General features: G+C 47.0%; 2 protein-coding genes across 4 annotated transcripts; one reads left to right on the forward strand and one right to left on the reverse strand.

Annotated features, from left to right (window-relative positions):
• Window positions 1-8,139: 8,139 nt before the first annotated feature.
• POLR2G (RNA polymerase II subunit G) lies at window positions 8,140-11,706 on the reverse strand. Of its 2 annotated transcripts, none has more exons than XM_066360277.1 (8): window positions 11,598-11,706; window positions 11,355-11,464; window positions 10,402-10,486; window positions 9,265-9,315; window positions 9,097-9,162; window positions 8,937-9,008; window positions 8,705-8,738; window positions 8,140-8,492 (listed from the first exon to the last, which is right to left on the reverse strand). In XM_066360277.1, exons 1-8 carry the CDS (start codon window positions 11,607-11,609, stop codon window positions 8,479-8,481), a joined length of 444 nt encoding a protein of 147 aa, XP_066216374.1. In that variant the 5' UTR covers window positions 11,610-11,706; the 3' UTR covers window positions 8,140-8,478. The 2 variants fall into 2 exon arrangements, with proteins under 2 accessions (XP_066216374.1, XP_066216370.1); XM_066360273.1 differs by having other exon boundaries at window positions 10,327-10,486.
• A 5,015-nt stretch (window positions 11,707-16,721) lies between these two features.
• On the forward strand, window positions 16,722-19,365 carry ZBTB3 (zinc finger and BTB domain containing 3). Of its 2 annotated transcripts, none has more exons than XM_066360283.1 (2): window positions 16,722-16,797; window positions 17,217-19,365. In XM_066360283.1, the coding sequence occupies exon 2, from the start codon at window positions 17,265-17,267 to the stop codon at window positions 18,816-18,818; it is 1,554 nt and encodes a 517-aa protein (XP_066216380.1). In that variant the 5' UTR covers window positions 16,722-16,797; window positions 17,217-17,264; the 3' UTR covers window positions 18,819-19,365. The 2 variants fall into 2 exon arrangements, with proteins under 2 accessions (XP_066216380.1, XP_066216379.1); XM_066360282.1 differs by having other exon boundaries at window positions 16,752-16,898.
• The last annotated feature ends 4,004 nt before the right edge of the window (window positions 19,366-23,369 follow it).

Genomic DNA, 23,369 nt, shown 5'->3' on the forward strand with positions numbered 1-23,369 from the left:
GGTTCGATTCCCGGCCAGGGTACACAGGAGAAGCGCCCATCTGCTTCTCCACCTTTCCCCCTCTCCTTCCTCTCTGTCTCTCTCTTCCCCTCCCGCAGCGAGGCTCCATTGGAGCAAAGTTGGTCCCGGCGCTGAGGCCTCTGCCTCAGGCGCTAGAATGGCTCTGGTTGCAGCAGAGCAACACCCCAGATGGGCATAGAAATACAAAAAAAAAAAAAAAAAAAAATCATGTCCTCAAGGAAAGTGTCCCCACTCCCTTGATCTTTTTTTTTTTTTTCACATTTTTTTTTAAGATTTTTATTTATTTTTATTCATTATAGAGAGGGGGGAGAGAGAGAGAGAAGAGGGTAGGAGCAGAAAGCATCAACTCCCATATGTGCCTTGACCAGGCAAGCCCAGGGTTTTGAACTGGCAACCTCAGCGTTTCCAGGTTGACGCTTTATCCACTGCGCCACCACAGGTCAGGCCCCCACTCCCTTGATCTTGAATGCTCCTTTTTTTTTTTTTTTTTTTTTTTTTGCAGGTTAACCAATTTTAATGGAACCAAATGATTATATAGAAATATTTTATATACGAATACATTCATTAAAATAAAAAAACCTTACAACTTAAAAAAAAAAAAAAACTTACAACTTTTCAAAGATTGAAGAAAGCAAGCAGTGGGGAGCATAACCTTAATGTAAAGACTCCTTGGAGTTGGAAATGGAGATTAGTATTTTGGTCTTTTCACTTCAACCCCATCAGCTTTCATCTTCTTCCTCTTCTCAATGATTGCACTAATCTTTTTCCATTGGCGATCAAGCTCTGCCTTGTCATTGGTTTCCTTGAAGCGCCTGGTTTTCCGTCCTTCAGACATTTTGATGTCATACTGGAATTCAGCCTTGGGTAAAGCTTCCTTGTTGTTCATATACTCGCTGTATTCTTTCTGGGTATCAAAGTCCCAACGGCCTAAGGGCCCCTTCTTGTTACCCTGGTCCATTTTGCTATAATCAACCTCCTCATCACTGTCGACAGCCACGTCATCCATCGTGGCTGGGTAGCACTCAGCATAACTGTTGGACATGCCAAAGAAATCTCCCAGCTGCTTCTTATCCTCTGGCTTCTTCAGCGATTCGGTGCCTTCCCAGCCAGCAGAACCAGCAAACTTTTCATTGATTGATTTGATCTACTCCTTGGCAGACCCAGGTCCTTTGTCAACATCTATGGACTCATCATCCACATTTGGCTTCTCAAAGTAGCTGTGCCTCTTCTTCTCTTCCTCTCTCTCTCTCTCTCTCTCTCTCTCTCTCTCTCTCGGTCCCGCTCCCGATCTCGTTCTCGCTCCCGCTCTCTGTCACGGTATCTCTCTCTCTCTCTCCTGATCACGCTCCTGCTCCCGCTCCTTGTCCCGAGGCGTCTTGGTTGTGGAAGGCACATAATCCCCAATGTCTTCGAATATATTCATGTCAGCCCCAGGGGGGTTCTTCTCTTCCAGCCTCCTGACTTTCTGAACACTTTCATTTATGTGACTGCAGCAAAGCTCTAGACTGGTGTCTGGCTTAGTTTTCCTGTCCGCTCCACTTACCTCTGCAACACCGCTACTTACTCTTCCCAAAAGAATGGATACGACCTGACTGGTGGTGGCACAGTGGATAGAGACCTGTGACGCTGAGGTCCCAGGCTCCAAACCCTGGGGGTCACTGGCTTGAGCCTAGAGGTTGCTGGTTGAGCCCAATGTCGCTGGCTTGAGCAAGTAGTCATTGACTTGGCTTGACCCCCCTGTTAAGGTGTGAATGAGAAGCAATGAACTACTAAAGTGCCGCAACTATGAATTGATGCTTCTCTCTTTTTCTCTATCGCTAAAAAAATAAATAAATAAAAATAAAAGAAAAAGAATGGATGAGGTTCCTGTTAGGTATTCTCTGTGGGCAAAACGGTCTTCTAACTGCAAGCTCTGGACTCCCGGGCTCTGTTCATCTGGGCACCCTATCTCGCATCTTCCCCATTCCTGTCCAGTAAGCCAATATAAGCCGTCACCCGCCTCGCTGACTTCCTTGACAGTTTCACACTCACACACTTACCCGAACATAGGCAATTCTCAATTGAGAAGCAAGTGGGCATATTAAGTAAATGATGGTATCTGAAGTCAGACCAACCTGGGTTCAAACTCTAACACTGCTTTTGAGCAAATTACCTAATCACATTTCCCATCTACAAAGTCGGTAATAACACCTATCTCGCAGTTACTGTAGGTTGAGACGTCTGTGAAAGCACTTTGCAGTTGGTGGTTGAACTCTTGCACTCACATCATGAAACACAGTAAATTAATTCCTTATGTTCATCCAATAGAGGATAGTTTGCATGGGCTATTCTATTCTTTATACATTTGTGTGTGTGTGTGTGTGGCAGAGACAGGGAGAGTCAGAGAGAGAGACAGATAGGGACAGACAGACAGACAGGAAGGGAGAGAGATGAGAAACTCAATTCTTTGTTGCAGTTCCTTAGTTGTTCATTGATTAATTTCTCATATGTGCCTTGACCGTGGGCCTTCAGCAAACCGAGTAACCCCTTGCTCGAGCCAGCGACCTTGGGCTCAAGCTGGTGAGCCTTGCTCAAACCAGATGAGCCCACACTCAAGCTGGCAACCTCGGGGTCTCGAACGTGAGTCCTCCACATCCCAGTCAGACGCTCTATCCACTGCGCCACCGTCTGGTCAGGCTCTTTATACATTTTTTTTTATTATTCATTTTAGAGAGGAGAGAGAAAGGAGGGAGGAGCAGGAAGCATCAATTCCCATATATGCCTTGACCAGACAAGTGCAGGGGTTTGAACCAGCGACCTCAGTATTCCCAGGTCAACGCTTTATCCACTGCGCCACCAGACATCAGGCTATACTTTTTTTTTTAATTTAATCTCAGAGATAAGAAGGGGAGAGAGAAACATGTTTTTGTTGTTCTACTAATTTATGCATTGGTTGATTCTTGTATGTGCCCTGACTGGGGATCAAACCCTTTTGTGCCTTGACGGGGCAAGCCTAGGGTTTTGAACCAGATCTCCACATTCCAGGTCGACGCTTTACCCACTGCGCCACCACAGGTCAGGCCAGGTGGGCTATTCATTATAGAACACAGCTTTCTGCAGGGGAGCGAGCATGGATGTAATACCCTCTCTTCCTCCCTCTCAGGGTAGATGCTGCTGCCTCTAGAGAAGATCCTCTGAGACCAGAGCTGGGAAAGCCAGATGGATGTGAGGGGGTTGTCATGGTAACACCACTTAAGGAGACTCTGACACTGCTGAGTCTCTTCCAGTCATATTCAGAACGGCATTTGGAATAGTTTCAGTACTGTGCTTGAACACTGGAATGTCTGTCAACCTATTTATGAAGGGAAGGACTGAAGTCCAGAGTCTGAGATCAACTCAGCAGAATCTGGGCTGCTGGCAGATCTCCATGCTAAGATATCATTGGTCGTGGCAGTCATTGGCAACCTTGGAGGCATGAGTCAAAGGAGAAAGGCCCAGGGTCTGTGGGATGTGAACTGTCTCCGAGCTGTCTGGGGCTCATTTGCTCCCAACCTGAGTATAAGCATGAGCCAGGGAAAACAGAAGTTAAAGGAAGCATGACCACAGATGGGAGAAAGGGTGCTTCCATTCACTCCCCAGACACCCAATGAGTGAAGAGTTATGATGGCTGACAGTTTAAAAAAATAAAAGTTCCACTACTCACTAGTTGTGTGACTGTAGGCATGTTAGTTCATTTCCCTGACCTCTGTTTCTCAATTGTAAAGTGGGATAACAAAACCTATTTTATGGGTTATAAAAATTCACTAATGTGTGTAAAGGTATATAAAGGATTTACTACTCACAAAAATTAGGGAGTCAGGGAACATGCACATACTCCAGTACTTTCAGCCTTTTGTATAGTGTGTTTTCACCAATGAAATAAAGTTGGTTTTGTATCACATTTGCATAATCAAACAACTTTCTTTGACTTGTCCTTTGCGTTTCTGATGTTCTTGTTCATTTATTTATTTATTTATGTTTGTAACAGAGAGAGGAAGGGAGAGAGATGAGAAGCATCAATTTTATGTTGTGGCACCTTAGTTGTTCATTAATTGCTTTCTCATATGTGCCTTGACCGTGGGGGCTACAGCAGATGAAGTGACCCCTTGCTCAAGCTGGCAACCTTAAGGCTTAGAACCTGGGTCCTCCACATCCCAGTCCAATGCTCTATCCACTGCGCCACGCCACTGCTTGGTCAGACTCTGATGTTCTTGTTTAATAAAAAATCAAATGCTTTTATCACTTCATATTCATTTTGAAATATCCCCTAATTTTTGTGAGCAGTACAGCATGTTACCAGGCAGACATTCCTGTTACTACTGGCCTGTGATCTCTTTAAGACATCCTTAACTGCCCAGTATCAGAAGGGTCCTGGAAATCACCCGTCTCTCCTGCCTATCCCCTTAGTCCCTTCCCCACAGTGCTAGCCTTCTTGGTGGGTGCCACATTCCACATATTAATATGTATCCATATGCTTATGTTCCCTGAGCTGTTTCTGTCCACCAGTATCTTACTTGTAGGCCTGATGTTCCTTCCGCGTTATCGCTGACACGGTTTACAGAAAGGTGGGTCCATTTGCAAACTTGGAAAGAATTTTAGTCTCAACAAGACACAGGATGTTTAGGGTCTAGAAAAATCCTGTCCTGTCCAGATAGCTGTGTTGGTTAGAGCGTCATCCTGAAGCACAGAGGTTGCCAGTTCAATCCCCAGTCAGGACACATACAGGAGCAGACTGATGTTCCTTCCTGTCTATCCCTCTCTCTCCCCAAAATCAGTAAAAATAAAAATTTTAATAATTGAGGCCTGACCTGTGGTGGCACAGTGGATCAAGTGTTGACCTGGCACGCTGAGGTCACTGGTTCGAAACCCCGGGCTTGCCTCGTCGGGGCACATAAGAGGGTTGATGCCTCTTGCTCTTCACCCCTTCTCTCTCTATCTTTCTTCTCTAAAATGAATAAATAATCTTAAAAACTTTTAATAATTGAAACTTTAAATAATTAAAAAATGAAGAGGGAGGCAATAACAGAATAACAGTATCTTCTGACCCACTACAGAGGGATGAATGGAACAGCTTCTCGTGGTCAGGGAGTTGGGAAGGCGAGGGGAACAGAACCGCATTCTGACCATGTTCCGGATGATTCCGGTCAGGGTTTCTGGACCATGGCACAACTGCCATTGGAGGCCAAACCCAGTTTTGTTGGAGAAAGCTGTTCTATCACTGTAGGATGTTTAGCAGCAACCCTGGCTTTCCCCCACAAGGAGGCAGTAACACCCCCCCACACTCTGCAACATCCAAAAATGTCACTGTCTAATATCCTCTAGGGGCCCAAATCACCTCAGATAGCTACTGCTTATGATTGTAATCATGATTAAGTTGAATGATTCTCACGGACCACCACTCTATGCCGGCCAATTGCATATACAGGAAGTCCTCACTGAACACCACGGACAGCTTCTGCAACTTAAAGCAAAATGACATATAAAAAGACAATTTTTGTTGTTGTTGTTTCCAATTTGGTTTTTAATTGTTATTTATTTATTTAAAAAAAATTTTATTTAGTTATTTTTTACAGAGACAGAGAGTGAGTCAGAGAGAGAGATAGACAGGGACAGACAGACAGGAACAGAGAGAGATGAGAAGCATCAATCATTAGTTTTTCATTGCACGTTGCAACACCTTAGTTGTTCATTGATTGCCCTCTCATATGTGCCTTGACTGCGGGCCTTCAGCAGACCGAGTAACCCCTTGCTGGAGCCAGCGACCTTGGGTTCAAGCTGGTGGGATTTTGCTCAAACCAGATGAGCCCGCGCTCAAGCTGGCGAGCTCGGGGTCTCGAACCTGGGTCCTCTGCATCCCAGTCCGACGCTCTATCCACTGCGCCACCGCCTGGTCAGGCTAATTGTTATTTATTGATTTTAGAGAAAGGGCAAGAGAAAGAGAGACAGAAACACTGATCTGTTCCTATATGTACCCTGACTGGGGATTAAACCAGCTACCTCTTCCTGCTTCTGGATGGTGCTCTAACAAATAGAGCTATCTGGCCAGGACAGGAAACCAATATTAAAACAGACTAATTGACATACACAAGAGTTAAGTTGCAAAGGAATCTCATCAATGTTACAATGAAACAAAATTGGCCTGACCAGTGGTGGCACAGGGGATAGAGCACTGACCTGGAATGCTGAAGTCCCTGGTTCAAAATTCCAAGGTCACCAGCTAGAGCATGGGGTCATCAGTATGATCCCAAGGTCCCTGACTTGAGCTCAAAAGTCACTGGCTTGAGCAAGGGGTCACAGGCTCAGCTTGAGCACTTCCTCCCACCTCCCCGGCAAGGCACAGATGAGAAGCAATCAATGAACAACTAAAGTGAAGCAACTACGAGTTGATGCTTCTCATAGCTTTCCTTCCTCTCTCTCCTTTCCTGTCTCTCTCTCTAAAAAAAAAAAGTAGTGTTGACTGAAACCATGTTGAAAAAAATGACATTATTGCCCTGGCCAGGTAGCTCAGCAGGTTAGAGCATCATCCCAATAAGCCAAGGCTGCAGGTTCAATTCCCAGTCAGGGCACATACAAGACTCAACCAAGCCTGGCCAGGTGGTGGCACAGTGGATAAAGCATCAGACTGGGATACGGAGGACCTGGGTTCAAAATTCTGAGGTTGCCAGCTTGAGCAAGGGGTTATTCGGTCTGCTGTAGCCCTCAGGTCAAGGCACATGAGAAAGCAATCAATGAACAACCAAAGTGCCACAATGAAGAACGATGCTTCTCATCTCTCCCCCTTCCTGCCTGTCTGTCCCTATCTCTGTCTCTCGGTCTCTCTCTCTGTCTCGGTCAAAAAAAACAACAAAAAACCCTCAACCGGCCCTGGCCGGTTGGCTCAGTGGTAGAGCGTCGGCCTGGCGTGCAGAAGTCCCGGGTTCGATTCCCAGCCAGGGCACACAGGAGAAGCGCTCATCTGCTTCTCCACCCCTCCCCCTCTCCTTCCTCTCTGTCTCTCTCTTCCCCTCCCGCAGCGAGGCTCCATTGGAGCAAGGATGGCCTGGGCGCTGGGGATGGCTCCTTGGCCTCTGCCCCAGGCGCTAGAGTGGCTCTGGTCTCAACAGAGTGATGCCCCGGAGGGGCAGAGCATCGCCCCCTGGTGGACAGAGCGTCGCCCCCTGGTGGGCGTGCCAGGTGGATCCCGGTCAGGCACATGCTGGAGTCTGTCTCCCCGTTTCCAGCTTCAGAAAAATACAAAAATTTAAAAAAAAAAAAAAAAAAAATATATATATATATATATATATAAACCCTCAACCAAGGAATGCATAAATAAGTGGAACAATAAATCAATGTTTCTCTCTCAAATCAATTTAAAACCGTAAAAATTAAAAAACAAATGACATTATGGAGGACCTCTGATAGTAGCAGCAACCATTCAAAGAGGGCAGTATACTCATTTTACAGCAAGGAAACAGAAGTTGCCCAGCTGGGACTGAAACCGGTTCTGTATCAGTCCAAATACCAAGCTGTCCACTGCACAGCTCTGTTGGCCAAGGAAGTCAAGGAAAGGTGAGAAAGAGAGAAAAGAAAAGAAAAAACTAACCGGTTTGCTAGATTAGGTTGGGAAAAGGGCACTCCGAGGTAGACAAATAGTACTGCAGAGGCTAGATGTGACGAAGGGTAGTGTGTTTCATTTTGTAATCATTTCCTGTATTTTTTTTATGTTATCCTAAGGAGATTATGAGCCCTTTCACGCTGTCGGTTCAGTTTAGCATAGTGATTACTCAACACATAAAGGCTTCTGTTTTGTTTTTTATTTTATTATTTGTTGATTTTAGACAGAGAGGAAAAAAGCGAGAGAGACAAGAGCATCATTCTGTTGCTGTATGTGCCCAGATCAGGGATAGAACCAGCAACCTCTGTGCTTCCAAGAGATACTAACCAACCGAGCTAGCCGGCCAGGGCAAGGCCTCTGTTGTTTATGTACCCATTCTAGGAAGGGCCATGTTGGGACCCTAGTCTGTGTTATTACTATCCTCTTGTTCACTTCTCCTTGCATGCTGTCCCCTCTCCCCAGCTATACTCATTATTTTTAAGGGTGAGGAAGCTCAACTTTAGACCTTAGCAAAAACAGATCCCCTGGTGGCTGAGGCAAGTTGAAGCCTCAGGCCAAGTAAAAAAGGGCAAGTGAGCAACTGCACCCCAGCCTTTTAAAAAAGAGCTGTTCTTACCAAAGAAAGAAGATAACACTTCCATGAGAACCAAGGACCATTTATGGTTAGAGCACAGACAGAGTCAAAATCTGGGAGTAGGTGCTAAGCCGCAAGGAAAGCCAGATGCCTTCTGGGACGAGGAACCTTCCTGGCCTCTCCCACCGCAGCCAGACTGGGCCTTGGGACAACAAGGAAGTGTGACAATCACACCTCCTAGAAGGACCAACCCAGGTAGGAGGTGTGGTGTTCAGCTCACGAGCCCTAGGAAAAGAGGGAAAGCACATCCATGAGACCCAGAACTTGGGGCAGCTGTACCTGTGTACTCCCCATCCCAAGGGGCACATGTCCTGAGCTTCCAACAGACGGCATGCCAGTTTTCTTCATCTGGGACTCAAGCAAACCCCATCTTCACCCCTATCCCCACACATCCCTTCCCCAGGCAAGAACCCTGGCATGCATGATCAGGGACTCACCCAAGTAATCGTCCATCAGGGAGCCAATGGCAAACTGTGGGAGGGAAGGTAAAAAGGAAATGAAGCCTAAGCAAGCCCAGAACTGTCCTCTACGACTCAGGCCCAGGCCTCCTGCAACCCCACGCCCTCTTCATGGCAGACGAGCACAAAACCCCCAGGAAGTCTAGGTGGTGAGAAATCAACAGCTCCCAGCTCTGCCTGGTACAGGAAGGGAGGCCGGCAAGCGACTCACGATGTCATTCTTATCCACACGGGTCCCCACAATTTTCAAGCGGATTTCGTCATCCTGCTGAATCACGATGTCCTGGAGAAGAGGCAACAGTATACTCAGACATCCCCCCTGAGTGGCTCCCTCCCTCCCTTCTCTCACTGACTTCTTCCTACCCACTCACCTCATCCATTGTCTTGTAACATGGTGGATTGGAGTTAGGATCAAACTCCATCTCTGATGGAATGGACTGAGAGGAAAGTGAGACTGGGTTAGCACTTTAAATGGATGTACCAGTGGATGTCATGAGTGGGTGTCTTTCCTTAGCCCCACTCAGCGTGCCCAGACTTACATGTCGAGAGATGAAGCAGGACATAGGTCCAATTTCTGTGAAGAGTCCAACCTAAAAGGAAAATGAATGACCTTTGCTTTTTCTTTTGTCTTCAAAAGTCTTCTAAGTTTCCTATCCCCCCCCCCCCCAGAGAGAGAGAAAGGAAGGGAGATGAGAAGCATTAACTCATCTATTTTCTTTATTAACTGCTTTCTCATATTTGCCTTGACCAGGAGGCTCCAGCTGAGCCAGTGACCCCCTAACTAAAGCCAGTGACCTTTGGGCTCAAGCCAGCAACCACAGGGTCACATGTATGATCCCAAGCTCAAGCCAGATGAGCCTGTGCTCAAGCTAGCAACCTCGGGGTTTTGAACCTGGGTCCTCAGCGTCCCATGACAACACTCTATCCACTGCACCACTGCCTGGTCAGGCTAAACTTCCCATCTTTATCTGATTCCTAACAAATTCACCATGCGAGGCCATGGGGCCATCCTCAGCACCTGGGCCAACTTGCTCCAATTGAGCCATGGCTGCAGGAGAGGAAGAGAGAAATAGAGTGGAGTGAGAGGAGGGGAGTGGTGGAGCAGATGGTTGCTTCTCCTGTGTGCCCTGACCAGGAATTGAACCTGGGACATCCACATGCCAAGCCAACGCTCTACTGCTGAGCCAACCAGCCAGGGCCACAAGCTTTCATTTTAAGTTAAGTGAATATACTGTAATAGTGAAGAGCTGAGGCTTGGGACTTGTCTGTCCAGGATTTGAACACTTCTTGGTCACATGACCTTGGCCACTAGACTTAACTTCTCTAAGCTTAAGCCTCTATAAAAAGCACCTACCAGCCAGAGTCACTGTGAGGCTTTACATGTTACCTGACCCATAGTAACTACTCAATCAGTGGAGGCTACTAACATCATGACTATTATATCGCCCCTGAGTAAGGTAGGGGAGACCATACCATTTGACAGGTGAGAAAACTGGAGTCCAGAGAAGTGACTTGGCCCAGGACACAGTTAGCAAGTGGAATTGGGACCTACCCTACATCTTCTGAGGGACCATCCTACTGCCTCCCTTGTATGGTCTCACCTTGTTGACCTGAGTCACAACAGCATCCACGACTTCCCCTTTAAAGGGCCGGAAAACAATGGCCTTGTACTTAACTGGATAAAGGACAAAGCCTCGGCCTGGCTGGATCACACCAGCACCAATGTTGTCAATGGTGGTGACAGCAATTACAAAGCCATACCTACAAAGAGGATGACAAAGAGAAAGGCACTGTGTCTTGAAGAGCCTCTAAAATCACCTGCAACAAGAGTCCATGAGCCCAGGGGTAGGGGGACAGCACAAAGAGGAAGTAGATGGCACCCCAGCCCCTACACAGCTTAATGGCCAAGAAAAAAGGCAGGACACTGATCAGTATCTATAATGCCAAACACTGCTCTCCTAATTTCACAATGAATATTCAAGAAAGCTGCAGTCCTTAAGCCAAAGATTGTCAGAATCACCTAGGAGGAACTTATTAAAATGCAGATTCCCAGGCATGTCCTCAGGGAGTCTCAATTGTGTAGTGAGAGGACGGGGCTCAGGAACACCCAGGTTATTCTAATGATGGAGGCTCAAGTACTCCAATAACCCTCAGCTCATCCTAGCTCTTGCACATCACCGTGTGAGGGTCCTCCCTGTGTAGAGCCCAGAAATGTGCCATGTCAGGTTCCTGGGAAGGGGAGATAGAGAAAACCGGCTGAATCACAGAAAGCAGACACATGAACAATGATTTAGACCGTGAGCTCCGCGAGGGCTGGCCTGATTTATTTCATCTTTCACTGCAATGTTCCCAGCGACAAACACTGGACCCGGCACACTGCGGGAGCTTTAGAAATGTTTGCGCAGTAAATGAATGACCAATCTCAGCTGAAGGAAGAAAGTCTTGTGATCCAGCTTTGCAAAGGGGGCCACGGGAACCCACAGCAGAAAGCATCTGACTGCCTGGGCGCCTAGGAGTGTATGAGGAGGTTCCCAGAGTCGGTGGCAGGACCTTGCAGAATGAGTAGGAATTGGGGACGGGCTGTAAGCATAGGGCTGATCGATCAGGAGGCACAGGGCGCTGGACTCACTTGCCGGTGCAGGTCCCCTCCACCTCGGTGAAGAGCTTCTGCTTCACCGTGTTGAGCAGGTTGGGGCCGAAGTAGCGCGGGTGCAGCAGGATCTCGTGCTCCAAGGAGATCTGCGGGGACAGGAGGATGGAGACCGGGAAAGGCAGGGCAGGAAGACGGGGCAAGAAGAGGCCCTTCGTCTGGACACCCCGCCTCTCTCCTCCTTTCCACCCTGCCCTCTCCACCACCCCGTGCCCAGCTCACATGATAGAACATCTTCCTCGAGGACTCTGGAAAGCAGACGAGTAGGCAACTCCGAAAGCCGCACCACCTCCGCCCCCACCGGAAACACACACAACCTCCCCAACCCTGCTTCCGGAGCTTCAGCGACCTGATTGGGCGTCATTGTTGTGGGCGGGGAAATCCACGAAGCCCCGTCCCATCCCGCCCAGCAGCGATCCAACCGCTGGCTCTCTTAAATTAACAGGGCCTAAATAAATACTCAATAAATATTTTTAAACTGAATTAATTCGTGAAAAATAATATTTCAACCTCTGCGGTTCAGTACAAAACTGTAACAAACTGAGCTATCCAGGGCAGATGCAAGAATTTTTTTTTTTTTGGACAGAGTCAGAGAGAGGGACAGATAGGGACAGACAGACAGGAAGGGAAAGAAATGAGAAGCATCAACTCTTCCTTGTGGCACCTTAGTTGTTCATTGATTGCTTTCTCATGTGTGCCTTGAGGAGATGGGCGGGGGCGGCTACAGCAGAGTATATGACCACTTCCTCAAGCCTATGATCCCACGCTCAAGCTGGCAACCTCGGGGTCTCGAACCTGGGTCTTTCGCATCCCAGTCCAACGCTCTATCCACTGCGCCACCGCCTGATCAGGCTGTTTTATTTTTAAAGAATGACCAGATTCCCTATGTTACATTCGGCTAAGACTCTCTCTTGATGCCTGTCTTGGTCACGTGATACATTTATTTGTCCCACCCTAAAGGCTGGTCCCTGAAAATATTTTCTGACATTAAACCGGTCCGTGGCCCAAAAAGGTTGGGGACCAGTGCCCTATGGTCCTTTCTCCACAGAGTAGCCAGGATAAGCCTTTAAAACCGAGAATCAAAAAACAAAAAAACAAGAATCATATCAGAACACTTCCCTGCTTAAAACCCACTGTTTCCTATTACACTCAGAATAAAATACAAACTCCTCACTGATAGTGAAATCCCATGCCTACCCACCTGTGTGAGGCCAGATTTTCCTCATGTAATCAAAACAATATTTCGTAATGGCTTGGAAACAGATGTGTGAATCCTACTGTCTTCTGTTAAGCCAGGCATTAAAGAAATTTGGTAAAATACAAAACTATGCCACTATTTTCACTACTACTTTCTTTTGTTTTTAGAAATAGTCAGTTTTCATAAAAAAATTAAGATGTTATGTTTGTTTTTGTCAACAAGAAACGTCCAAACCTGTAAGAATTTTTTATGAGTTTACTTAGGCCAAATTGTCTGTAATTGCTGGGAAGCAGTCTCAATGGATTGAGAAAATGTTTCAGAAAATGGTGGTTTTACCACTTTATACATTAGAATCAAAGGGGGAGAGTTAAGAGGGTTACATGAAATTGATTGGTGATAGATTAGGAAAGTGGGAGAAAGCACAGTGGGGAAATCTCTAGGATTGGATAAAATGTAAAAAGATACTGAAAGTTCTTTTATATAGTCAGGAATAAGAGAGTTAATGGGATGCCTGCTCTGGTAGGGCATGAAAATATTACCCTTACATTTCAAAGACATGTTATCAAGTATGTTACTGTAGATAAGGTGACCAACTTTTTTACAATGAAAAGGAGGACAAAAATAAATTGAAAACAATATTGTAAATAAAAGAGACATTTTATTCATTGCAACAATAATACACTATATGATAAATGCATAAAACATTTGTAATATTTTATATTGTAATTATGATTACATGCCTATTAATTTTATTTTTTTTTTGTATTTTTCCGAAGCTGGAAACGAGGAGAGACAGTCAGACAGACTCCCGCATGCGCCCAACCGGGATCCACCCGGCATGCCGGGGGGCGATGCTCTGCCCCTCCGGGGCCTCGCTCTGCCGCGACCAGAGCCACTCTAGCGCCTGGGGCAGAGGCCAAGGAGCCATCCCCAGCGCCCGGGCCATCTTTGCTCCAATGGAGCCTTGGCTGCTGGAGAGGGGGAAGAGAGAGACAGAGAGGAAGGGGGGGGTGGAGAAGCAAATGGGCGCTTCTCCTGTGTGCCCTGGCCGGGAATTGAACCCGGGTCCCCTGCACGCCAGGCTGACGCTCTACCACTGAGCCAACCGGCCAGGGCCTGCCTATTAATTTTTAATAATTGTAAGAAAAAAGTACTCATTTAGATGCAAATATGTCACATCACATGCAATGGATCGACTCAGCATCGATTAGTCTTCCAATATCAAAAAGGAGGACATGTAAGAGGACACTTTTCGAGGGAGGACAGAACTTACAAAAGGACTGTCCTCCCTAAAGGAGGACGATTGGTCACCTTATTGTAGATGAAAAATGTTTGGTCCACAAAGAGGAATCACGCACAAGGCCAAATGGGGAAAACAAAGTTTATTGTTACATCTGGGTGCAGATGGGCTGAGGTAAAAAAATAAATCAGCCTCTAGTGCTAATTAGAGAGCCACTTTTATAGGAGCAAGGCTGCTACAAAAGGTAGATAAGGCAGACATACATCAGAGGCAGCTGTGTCCGTTGCTTGCAGTTAGGACAAGATATCTGCATCAAAGGACTTATCTATATAGTCTCCCAAGGCAGAGACTCTGCCCTTGGTGCCTTTGTATCTCTGCAGGGATTCAGCTGTGGTCATCTTGGAAGGTGAAGAGGGGTGGGAGCTTGGCCCTTTCACAAAAGACAGGCTCTATCTTTTAAGGCAGGGATTGTGAACCTCTTTGGCTGAGAGAGCCATGAACGCCACATATTTTAAAATGTAATACCATGAGAGCCATACAACGACCCGTGTACCTTATGCATTATCCAATAAAAATTTGGTGTTGTCCCAGAGGACAGCTGTGATTGGCTCCAGTCACCCGCACAACCATGAACATGAGCTGTAGGAAATGAATGGATTGTAATACATGAGAATATTTTATATTTTTAACGTTATTTTTTTTTTATTAAAGATTTGTCTGCAAGCCAGATGCAGCCATCAAAAGAGCCATATCTGGGCCCTGGCCGGTTGGTTCAGTGCTAGAGCATCAGCTTGGTGTGCAGGAGTCCCGGGTTCGATTCCCGGCCAGGGCACACAGGAGAAGCGCCCATCTGCTTCTCCACCCCTCCCCCTCTCCTTCCTCTCTGTCTCTCTCTTCCCCTCCCGCAGCCAAGGCTCCATTGGAGCAAAGTTGGCCTGGGCGCTGAAGATGGCTCCATGGCCTCTGCCTCAGGTGCTAGAATGGCTCTGGTTGCGACAGAGCATCGCCCCCTGGTGGGCGTGCCAGGTGGATCCTGGTTGGGTGCATGCGGGAGGGAGTCTGTCTGACTGACTCCCTGTTTCCAACTTCAGAAAAATACCAAAAAAAAAAAAAAAAAAAAAAAGCCATATCTGGCTTGCGAGCCATAGGTTCCCGACCCGTTTTAAGGTAAGCATTGACCTTTAGAAAAATACCACCCTAGGTCATGACCACCCACCATGACCTGCTGTTAGTTAGAAAGTTTTAATTTCAGAACATCTTGTGTGGTTACTGTAGGCCTCTGAGTTTGTAAGGCCACCATGCAGGGCTCACCTGAGCTTGTCAGTTTTAGTCTGTGCCCCTATTTTTTTTTCCATCCACATTTTAAATCCTATTCAATAAACACTGTTGCCCTGGCTGGATAGCTCAGTGGGTTGGAGCATCTCCCAAAGTGCAGAGGTTGACGGTTCAATCCCAGGTCAGGGGACATACAAGAACAGCTTGATGTTCCTGTTTCTCTCTCCCTTTCGCTCTAAAATTAATAAAAAATTAAAAAAAAATTGTACGGCTTAGAAGACTACCTGAGGCAGCGAGGTCTCAAGCTGAGCCCAGTGTGTCCTGCATGTTTGTACTACAAGATAGCTGAACTGACCCTAATTCTGGTTAGGTTTGATTGGAGGGCTTTACTGCAGAACAAAGTGGAGATGCTTTGTGTGGTGGGTGAAGGGGTCAGCAGTGAGTTAAGGGCACTGAATTAATCCTCTGTAACCCTGTCCACAACACACTGCTCTGGTCAGAGAAGAGACAGGTAGCACTAATTCCCAATTTACAGCCACAACACACTGCTCTGGTCAGAGAAGAGACAGGTAGCACTAATTCCCAATTTACAGCCCTTTCCTTTGATTCTCTAGGGACCACTCTCAAATATTTCTTCATAAGTAACCATGCTCTTTATTCTCCTGTCCTGGGGTATTTTAGGGCCTTGAACTCCCTCACCATTTATCCGCACCTGCCAAGTATGCTCCAGAGAAAGGACACTTTAAACTCTTCATTGTAAATTGACTATAGAGCTCAGGCCAAGGACTACGACTACTTCCACGCAGCTGCTAGTTCTCTGACACTACTAGTGAGTCAGGAGCCCAAACCATGAAATTGCGGGGAGGGAAGCAGTAGTGCCCCTTGGAATTTTTTTTTTTAACTTTATTTTTATTTTATTATTATTTTTTTACGGAGACAGAGTCAGAGATAGACAGGAACGGAGAGATGAGAAGCATCAATCATTAGTTTTTCGTTGCGCATTGCGACACCTTAGTTGTTCATTGATTGCTTTCTCATATGTGCCTTGACCGTGGGCCTTCTGCAGATTGAATAACCCCTCGCTCAAGCCAGCGACCTTGCGTTCAAGCTGGTGAGCTTTTTGCTGAAGCCAGATGAGCCCGCGCTCAAACTGGCAACCTCGGGGTCTCGAACCTGGGTCTTCCGCATCCCAGTCCGACGCTCTATCAGGCCCCCTTGGAATTTTTGAGGGTGTAAGGAACCTTCAAGAGATAATTGCAGTGCAGAGAGGTGTGACTACTGCCCACGGTTACGACAGAGCAGGGTCTAAAAACCCAGGCCTCCTGATACTCTTTCTCCCGGTAAACCTGCCGTTGACGTAACACAATACTCCGCGAAGTCGATGATCTCGCGCCCGGACGCGAATCCGTCGCGCTCCGCTCCCTAGAGCCGGTCCTGGCTTCAGGTAGATGAAGAAACTCAGCCAATCCAGAGGCCTCTGGAACAAAGAAGGAGGGACGAGGAAGAAAAGTTTAGGACAGGAATGCCAACCAATCCGGCGCTTATGTGCCTGAGCGACAGCTACCAGCACCCATTTGGAAACGCCGCTCATAGAGGAAAGCTGGTTAGCGGACAGGGAGCCAATCCGTGACAAGGAAAAGCAAACTTGAGCCCTTACATCTGAGAGGGTGGGAAGGGGCGGAGTTCGCCCAGTGGCTGCTCGGTTGTGGGTGAGGGATCAGCTTTCTCTGCTAGTTCCCACCCTAGGACTTCATAGCTCCTCGAATGCGAGAGAGAGAAGCTCAGGGAGTTCTCGGAGTGGGGCGTAGAGGTATACTCCCGGGAAGGCCTGGGAGCGAAAGAGAATCTTAGTTGGAGGAGCTACTGGAAGCCACCGGGTGGGCATCGAGGAAGCGGAGGCTGATTAGGGGGCAGGACTTCCGGGGGCGGGGTTTGCTTCTAATGTTAAGGGGGAGGAGCTAAAAGAAGACCACTATGTTTGGGACCCTAAGAGAAGGTAGTGATATAAGCAGGCGTCTTGGGGTCAGGACAGTGTTGCCAGAGGTTTGGGGTGGCAGGTGATAGTTCAGGACTGACTTTATGGTTTCTGGGAGGTTACCTGCCTTAACCCACTGTCCTCTCTTCCCAGGGAACCACTGGTGGGGACCTTTTTGGGGACTTTCCCTTCGTGGGTGCTATGGAGTTCCCAGAACACAGCCAGCAGCTGCTGCAGAGCCTCCGAGAGCAGCGGTCCCAGGGTTTTCTTTGTGACTGCACCGTGATGGTGGGTAGCACCCAATTCTTGGCCCACCGGGCTGTGCTGGCCTCCTGCAGCCCATTCTTCCAGCTTTTCTACAAAGAGCGGGAACTGGACAAGAGGGATCTGGTGTGTATCCATAACGAGATTGTCACGGCCCCAGCCTTTGGGCTGCTTCTGGACTTTATGTATGCTGGCCAGCTGGTACTGAGGGAGGATACCCCTGTGGAAGATGTGCTGGCAGCTGCCAGCTACTTGCACATGAATGACATCGTCAAGGTGTGTAAGCGGCGTCTGCAAGCCAGGGCCCTGGCAGAGGCAGACAGTACCAAGAAGGAGGAGGAAACCAGTTCACAGCCCTCTAGTTTGGAGTTTTTGTCCAACACTTCCCGTGGCCCTCAGCCCTCCTTGGCATCTGCTGAGACTTCAGACCACTGGGGCAAAGGGGACTGGAAAGGCCCTGCAGCTCCCTCACCTACTCTGTGTCCTCCAGATGAGCCGCCAATGCCCGGTGGAGCTGACACTACACAGCCTGGAGTGGAGGTTGACTCGCTGCATCTGCGGGCACCCCCTCCGCCAGTGGCTGATGTCTCCCTTGCCAGCCCCAGTAGCTCCACAGAGACCATTCCTGCAAACTACTTCTCTTCTGGCCTCCCCACAGTGTCAGTGGAGCCACTGGCTCCCCTTGACGTGGGTTCTGAGAGTCTGAGGGTGGTGGAACCAAGGGGTACTGGAGGTCCATTGCAAGGCTTCTATTCCCCGGCTTCAGCTGCAGTCCCAGTCCCGCCCCCAGTTCCGTCCCAGGCTCCAGCCCCAGCGGAAGCTGAGCTAGTCCAGGTGAAAGTAGAAGCTATTGTGATTTCCGACGAGGAGCCTGATGTGTCAGAGGAACAGCCTCAGGGGCCTGAGGGACTGTTCGCACCTGGAGGGGCAATGTATGGTGGACAGCCCGCACAGCCGGAGGCTTTTGAGGAGCCAAGGGCAGCAGGATTGGAGGAGTTGGGGCCAAGTGAGCACTTTCTGCCCCCAGATTCTCACGTACCTTACCATTTACTGCCAGGTCCAGGGCAGTATCATCGGGGATTGGTGACCTCACCCCTGCCTGCGCCCCCCACCCTGCATGAGCCACTTTACCTGCCTTCTGAGTATGATGCAGCCCCAGGAAACTTTGGTGTTTTTACTGAAGATGTTCCCACTTGCAAGACATGTGGGAAGACCTTCTCATGCTCTTACACACTGCGGCGACATGCCACAGTGCACACACGTGAGCGACCCTATGAGTGCCGCTACTGCCTGCGCAGCTACACGCAGTCAGGGGACCTTTACCGTCACATCCGCAAGGCTCACAATGAGGACCTGGCCAAACGCAGCAAACCGGACCCAGAGGCTGGCCCCCTGCCAGGAGTGCAGCCTCTCCCTGGCTCCCCTACAGCAGACAGACAGAACGCTTGTGGAGGGCCACCCAAAGATTTTGTACTTGGCCCCAAAAACTAACATCTGGAGAGCACAAGCTGATGCTAGGCCTGCTTTTGCCATCGCTGGGGCAGCACAGAAGGTTGAAAGCATCTCGTTTCTTCTGGGTTAGAGAATGGATTCTGCTCATGCTGAACGTTCTTCCTGTCGTTTCCTTCCCCCAGCCAATTAGGACCTTAAGGGGCAGAGCATCGCATTCAGATCCTCTCCAAGGGCGCTGGGATTTTCCTGGGGTGTAATCGCTTCTCACTCCGTGTTCTGGCCCGTAAAACTAGCAGTGAAACTATGTCGTTGAACTGGTGTTGGCTGGTTTTTTCCACAAACCTTCATGACTCCTGACTCTCAAGCCTCTCCTCTAGATCTTTTAACAATATGATAGCTGTACTTGGGGTAGGGGTGCGGATCGGTTTGCTTATGAGGGAAAAGGTGAGAGGAAGAGGGCAATGTAGACTTTACTTAGGAAAATTATACAAGTTTGAGAATCTTACACAATTATGGTTTATTGTTGTAGTGAGCTCCTGTATATTGGACTGTATTAGGAACTTACTATAAATACCATTTCATTTAATCCTTGACAACTTTATGATGTATTTTTTTTACTACTTTTATTTTATCCTGTCTCTCTCCCTTCCTCTCCTCTAAAGTCAATAAATTAAAAAAAATTTTTTTTAAGGGTGAATTTTATGCCTGACCAGTGGTGGCACAGTGCATAGAGCGTCGACTTGGGATGCTGAGGTCCCAGGTTCAAAACCCCAAGGTCAATGGCTTGGGCACGGGCTCATCTGGCTTGAGCATGAGTTCATAGAAATGATTCCATGGTCGCTGGCTTGAGCCCAAGATTACTGGCTTGAGCAAGGAGTCCTTGGCTGGACTGGAGTACCCTCCCCTACCGGCTTCGAGGCACGTATGAGAAGCAATCAATGAACAACTAAAATGATGCAACTAGGAGTTGATGCTTCTCATCTCTCTTCCTTACCCCCCTTTCTAAGATAAATAAAAGGGTGAATTTTGTGGTATGTGAATTATATATCAATATATATAGATATATAAACACACACCGTATGGGGGAGAGAAATTGGTTGCCTGAGAACAGGAGTTCCTAAAAGCCAGACACATGAAAGGTGCCCACATGTGTATATAATGTACTATATCATTTCTGGAGACAGAAGAAAAAACACAGTAACCATTGTTACTGTCTCTGTATGTACCCTTACACCTAACTAGGGAGGATCTTACTACTTGGAGAAAGTCTCCTGAAGAGCAACTACTTGCTTTCAGTTCCCAGCATAAAATGCATTTAAAAAAAAATTATTGCCTGACCTGTGGTGGCGCAGTGGATAAAGCGTCGACCTGGAAATGCTGAGGTCGCCGGTTCGAAACCCTGGGCTTGCCTGGTCAAGGCACATATGGGAGTTGATGCTTCCAGCTCCTCCCCCCTGTCTCTCTCTCCCTCTCTCTTTCTCTGTCTCTCTCCCTCTCTCTCTCCACTCTAAAATGAATAAGTAAAATAAAATAATAATAATAATAATAATTTTTAAAAAGCAGGGAAGTGCCTGACCTGTGGTGGCGCAGTGGATAGAGCATCTACTTGGAAATGCTGAGGTCGCCGGTTCGAAACTCTGGGTTTGCCTGGTCAAGGCACATGTGGGAGTTGATGCTTCCAGCTCCTCCCCCCTTCTCTCTCTCTCTCTCTCTCTCTCTCCCTCTCCTCTCCTCTCTAAAAATGAATAAATAAAAAGAAAATTGTAGCAGGAATTTAAAAAAAAATTATTTACTGATTTTAGTGAGAGAGGAAGAGAGACAGACAGGACCATTGATCTGTTCCTGTGTGTGCCCTGACTGGGGATCGAACTGGCAACCTCTGTGCTTCAGGACAGTGCTTCAACCAACTGAGCTATCCAGCTAGTGCATTCCTTTCTAAAAAAAAATTATTTTTAAAAAATATTTTGAAAATTATCTTTGGCACATAATATTATATTAGTTTTATATGTGTTTTATATGTGAGATGCATTCTTCATTGGAGGTGGCAGGAGTTTTCAATATTTTTTTTTTTTTTTTTTTAACAGAGACAGAGAGAGAGTCAGAGAGGGATAGATAGGGACAGACAGACAGGAACATCAATCATTAGTTTTTTGTTGCGCATTCCAACACCTTAATTGTTCATTGATTGCTTTCTCATGTGTGCCTTGACCGTGGGCCTTCAGCAGACCGAGTAACCCCTTGCTCGAGCCAGCGACCTTGGGTCCAAGCTGGTGAGCCTTTTGCTCAAGCCAGATGAGCCCACGCTCAAGCTGGCGACCTCGGGGTCTCGAACCTGGGTTTTCTGCTTCCCAATCCGACGGTCTATCCACTGCGCCACCGCCCAGTCAAGTGGAGTTTTCAAGATGTTTAAAGCAGCAGCCAACACAGCCACAGTTGCCTGACTTGAACTGCTGGATGCTAGGATGCGCAGGTATGCTCAACAAGATTATCTTTGGTTTTCACTGTTTTGTTTGTTTTTTGTTTTTGTGAGAGACAGAGAGAGGGACAGACACACAGGAAGGGAGAGAGATGAGAAGCATCAATTCTTCGTTGCGGCAGCTTAGTTTTTTTTTTTCTTTTTACAGAGACAGAGAGAGGGATAGATAAGACAGACAGAAACGGAGAGAGATGAGAAGCATCAATCATCAGTTTTTCATTGCTATACCTTAGTGGTTCATTGATTGCTTTCTCATATGTGCCTTGACCGTGGGCCTTCAGCAGACCGAGTAACCCCTTGCTCAAGGCAGCGACCTTGGGCTCAAGCTGGTGAGCCTTGGGCAAACCAGATGAGCCCGCTCTCACGCTGGCGACCTTGGGGTTTGAACCTGGGTCCTCCACGTCCCAGTCAGACGCTCTATTCACTGTGCCACCGCCTGGTCAGGCGGTTTTCACTGCTTTGATGCTGCATCCTATCCAAAGATTCAAGGAACCACAGGTTGGCTCATCTAACCTCTTGTCCAACAGTGATCCTTCTTTTGCCAGTTGTTAAGCCTCTGCTTGAAAGAGAAGTCCCTGTCCTCATAGGAAACCTATTCTATTGTTGGAGACTCTAATGTATAATACTTCAGTCAACGGGCTAAAATCAGCCTTCTTTTATGGGGAGGCGGGAGGAAACAGGCCAGTCCTCAACCTATTAAGAGTTTCACCCTTGGAGTTATTTGGTTTTGAGATAGAAGCTTAGTTTTTATTTATTTTTTATTTTATTTTATTTATTCATTTTTTAGAGAGGAGAGAGAGAGAGAGGGAGAAAGAGGAGAGAGAGACAGAGAAAAGGGGGAGGAGCTGGAAGCATCAACTCCCATATGTGCCTTGACCAGGCAAGCCCAGGGTTTCGAACCGGCGACATCAGCATTCCAGGTCGACGCTTTATCTTAGTTTTTAGACCACTCTTTTTCTCTGAAGCTGTGAAGTTACTTCTAGTTTAGGATTTCATTTCTTTTCCTAATTGGCTATTTTGTAAGTGTGCCTTCGCCTGGTGCTAATGCCTCTTCAACTGCCAGACATTTGGCCAAGCTCAGCTTCACAGAACTTATCAATTTGGCCCATCTCACATTGGACTTTGATTTTAATTTTGCCAAAAGCCAATGTTTACAAAGATGGTTTACTTGGACATATAGTAATATTTTTTATTGAAAATTTTATGTATTTATTTTTGGCAAATGATATGATATGCTCTAAAGTCCCCTTCCCAGTTTTATCAGTAAGCAATTTCAGTATATACTTTAAAAAATTGGAGGGAAATTTAAAAAAAGGACCAAATACATTATCATGCTCAACAAAATTGACAATAATTCTTGTTCCAATTCCCCTGATTGTCTCATAAACTTTAAATTTTTTCCAATGAAAATGCAAATTCCAAGGTTTTTAGGAACACTGCCAGGAACTAGGAAGAGACATATATGTGTATGTATGTGTGTGTATGTGTGTGTATATATATATATACACACACATACACACACCCATCTTTTGTTTTTCTAGTATTTCAGTCTCATAAACTTCTCGTTTTGCTCAAATTAGAATCCAAAGTACAGTCACATTGTGTGGCTGACGTCTCTTAAGCCTCTTTTGCTCCATAGTCTCCCTCTCTTTTTCCTTGCAATTTACTTAGTGAAGAAATTGAATTACTCCTCTTACAGTTTCAGTCTGGAGTTTGCTATTTACATCCCCATAGTATCATCTTTTTTTTTTTTTTTTTTACAGAGAGAGCCAGAGAGAGGGATAAATAGGGATAGACAGACAGGAACGGAGAGAGATGAGAAGCATCAATCATTAGTTTTTCGTTGTGACACCTTAGTTGTTTATTGATTGCTTTCTCATATGTGCCCTGATCGTGGGGCTACAGCAGACCGAGTAATGCCTTGCTTGAGTAGCAACCTTGGGTCCAAGCTGGTGAGCCTTGCTCAAACCAGATGACCCCCGTGCTCAAGCTGGCGACCTCAGGGTCTCGAACCTGGGTCCTCCACATTCCAGTCTAACACTCTATCCACTGCACCAACGCCTGGTCAGGCCCCATAGTATCATCTTAACATGTTCCTCTATCCAAAGGTTCCT

Source organism: Saccopteryx leptura, chromosome 1 (genome assembly GCF_036850995.1).
Source record: "Saccopteryx leptura isolate mSacLep1 chromosome 1, mSacLep1_pri_phased_curated, whole genome shotgun sequence".
Lineage (NCBI taxonomy): Eukaryota > Metazoa > Chordata > Mammalia > Chiroptera > Emballonuridae > Saccopteryx > Saccopteryx leptura.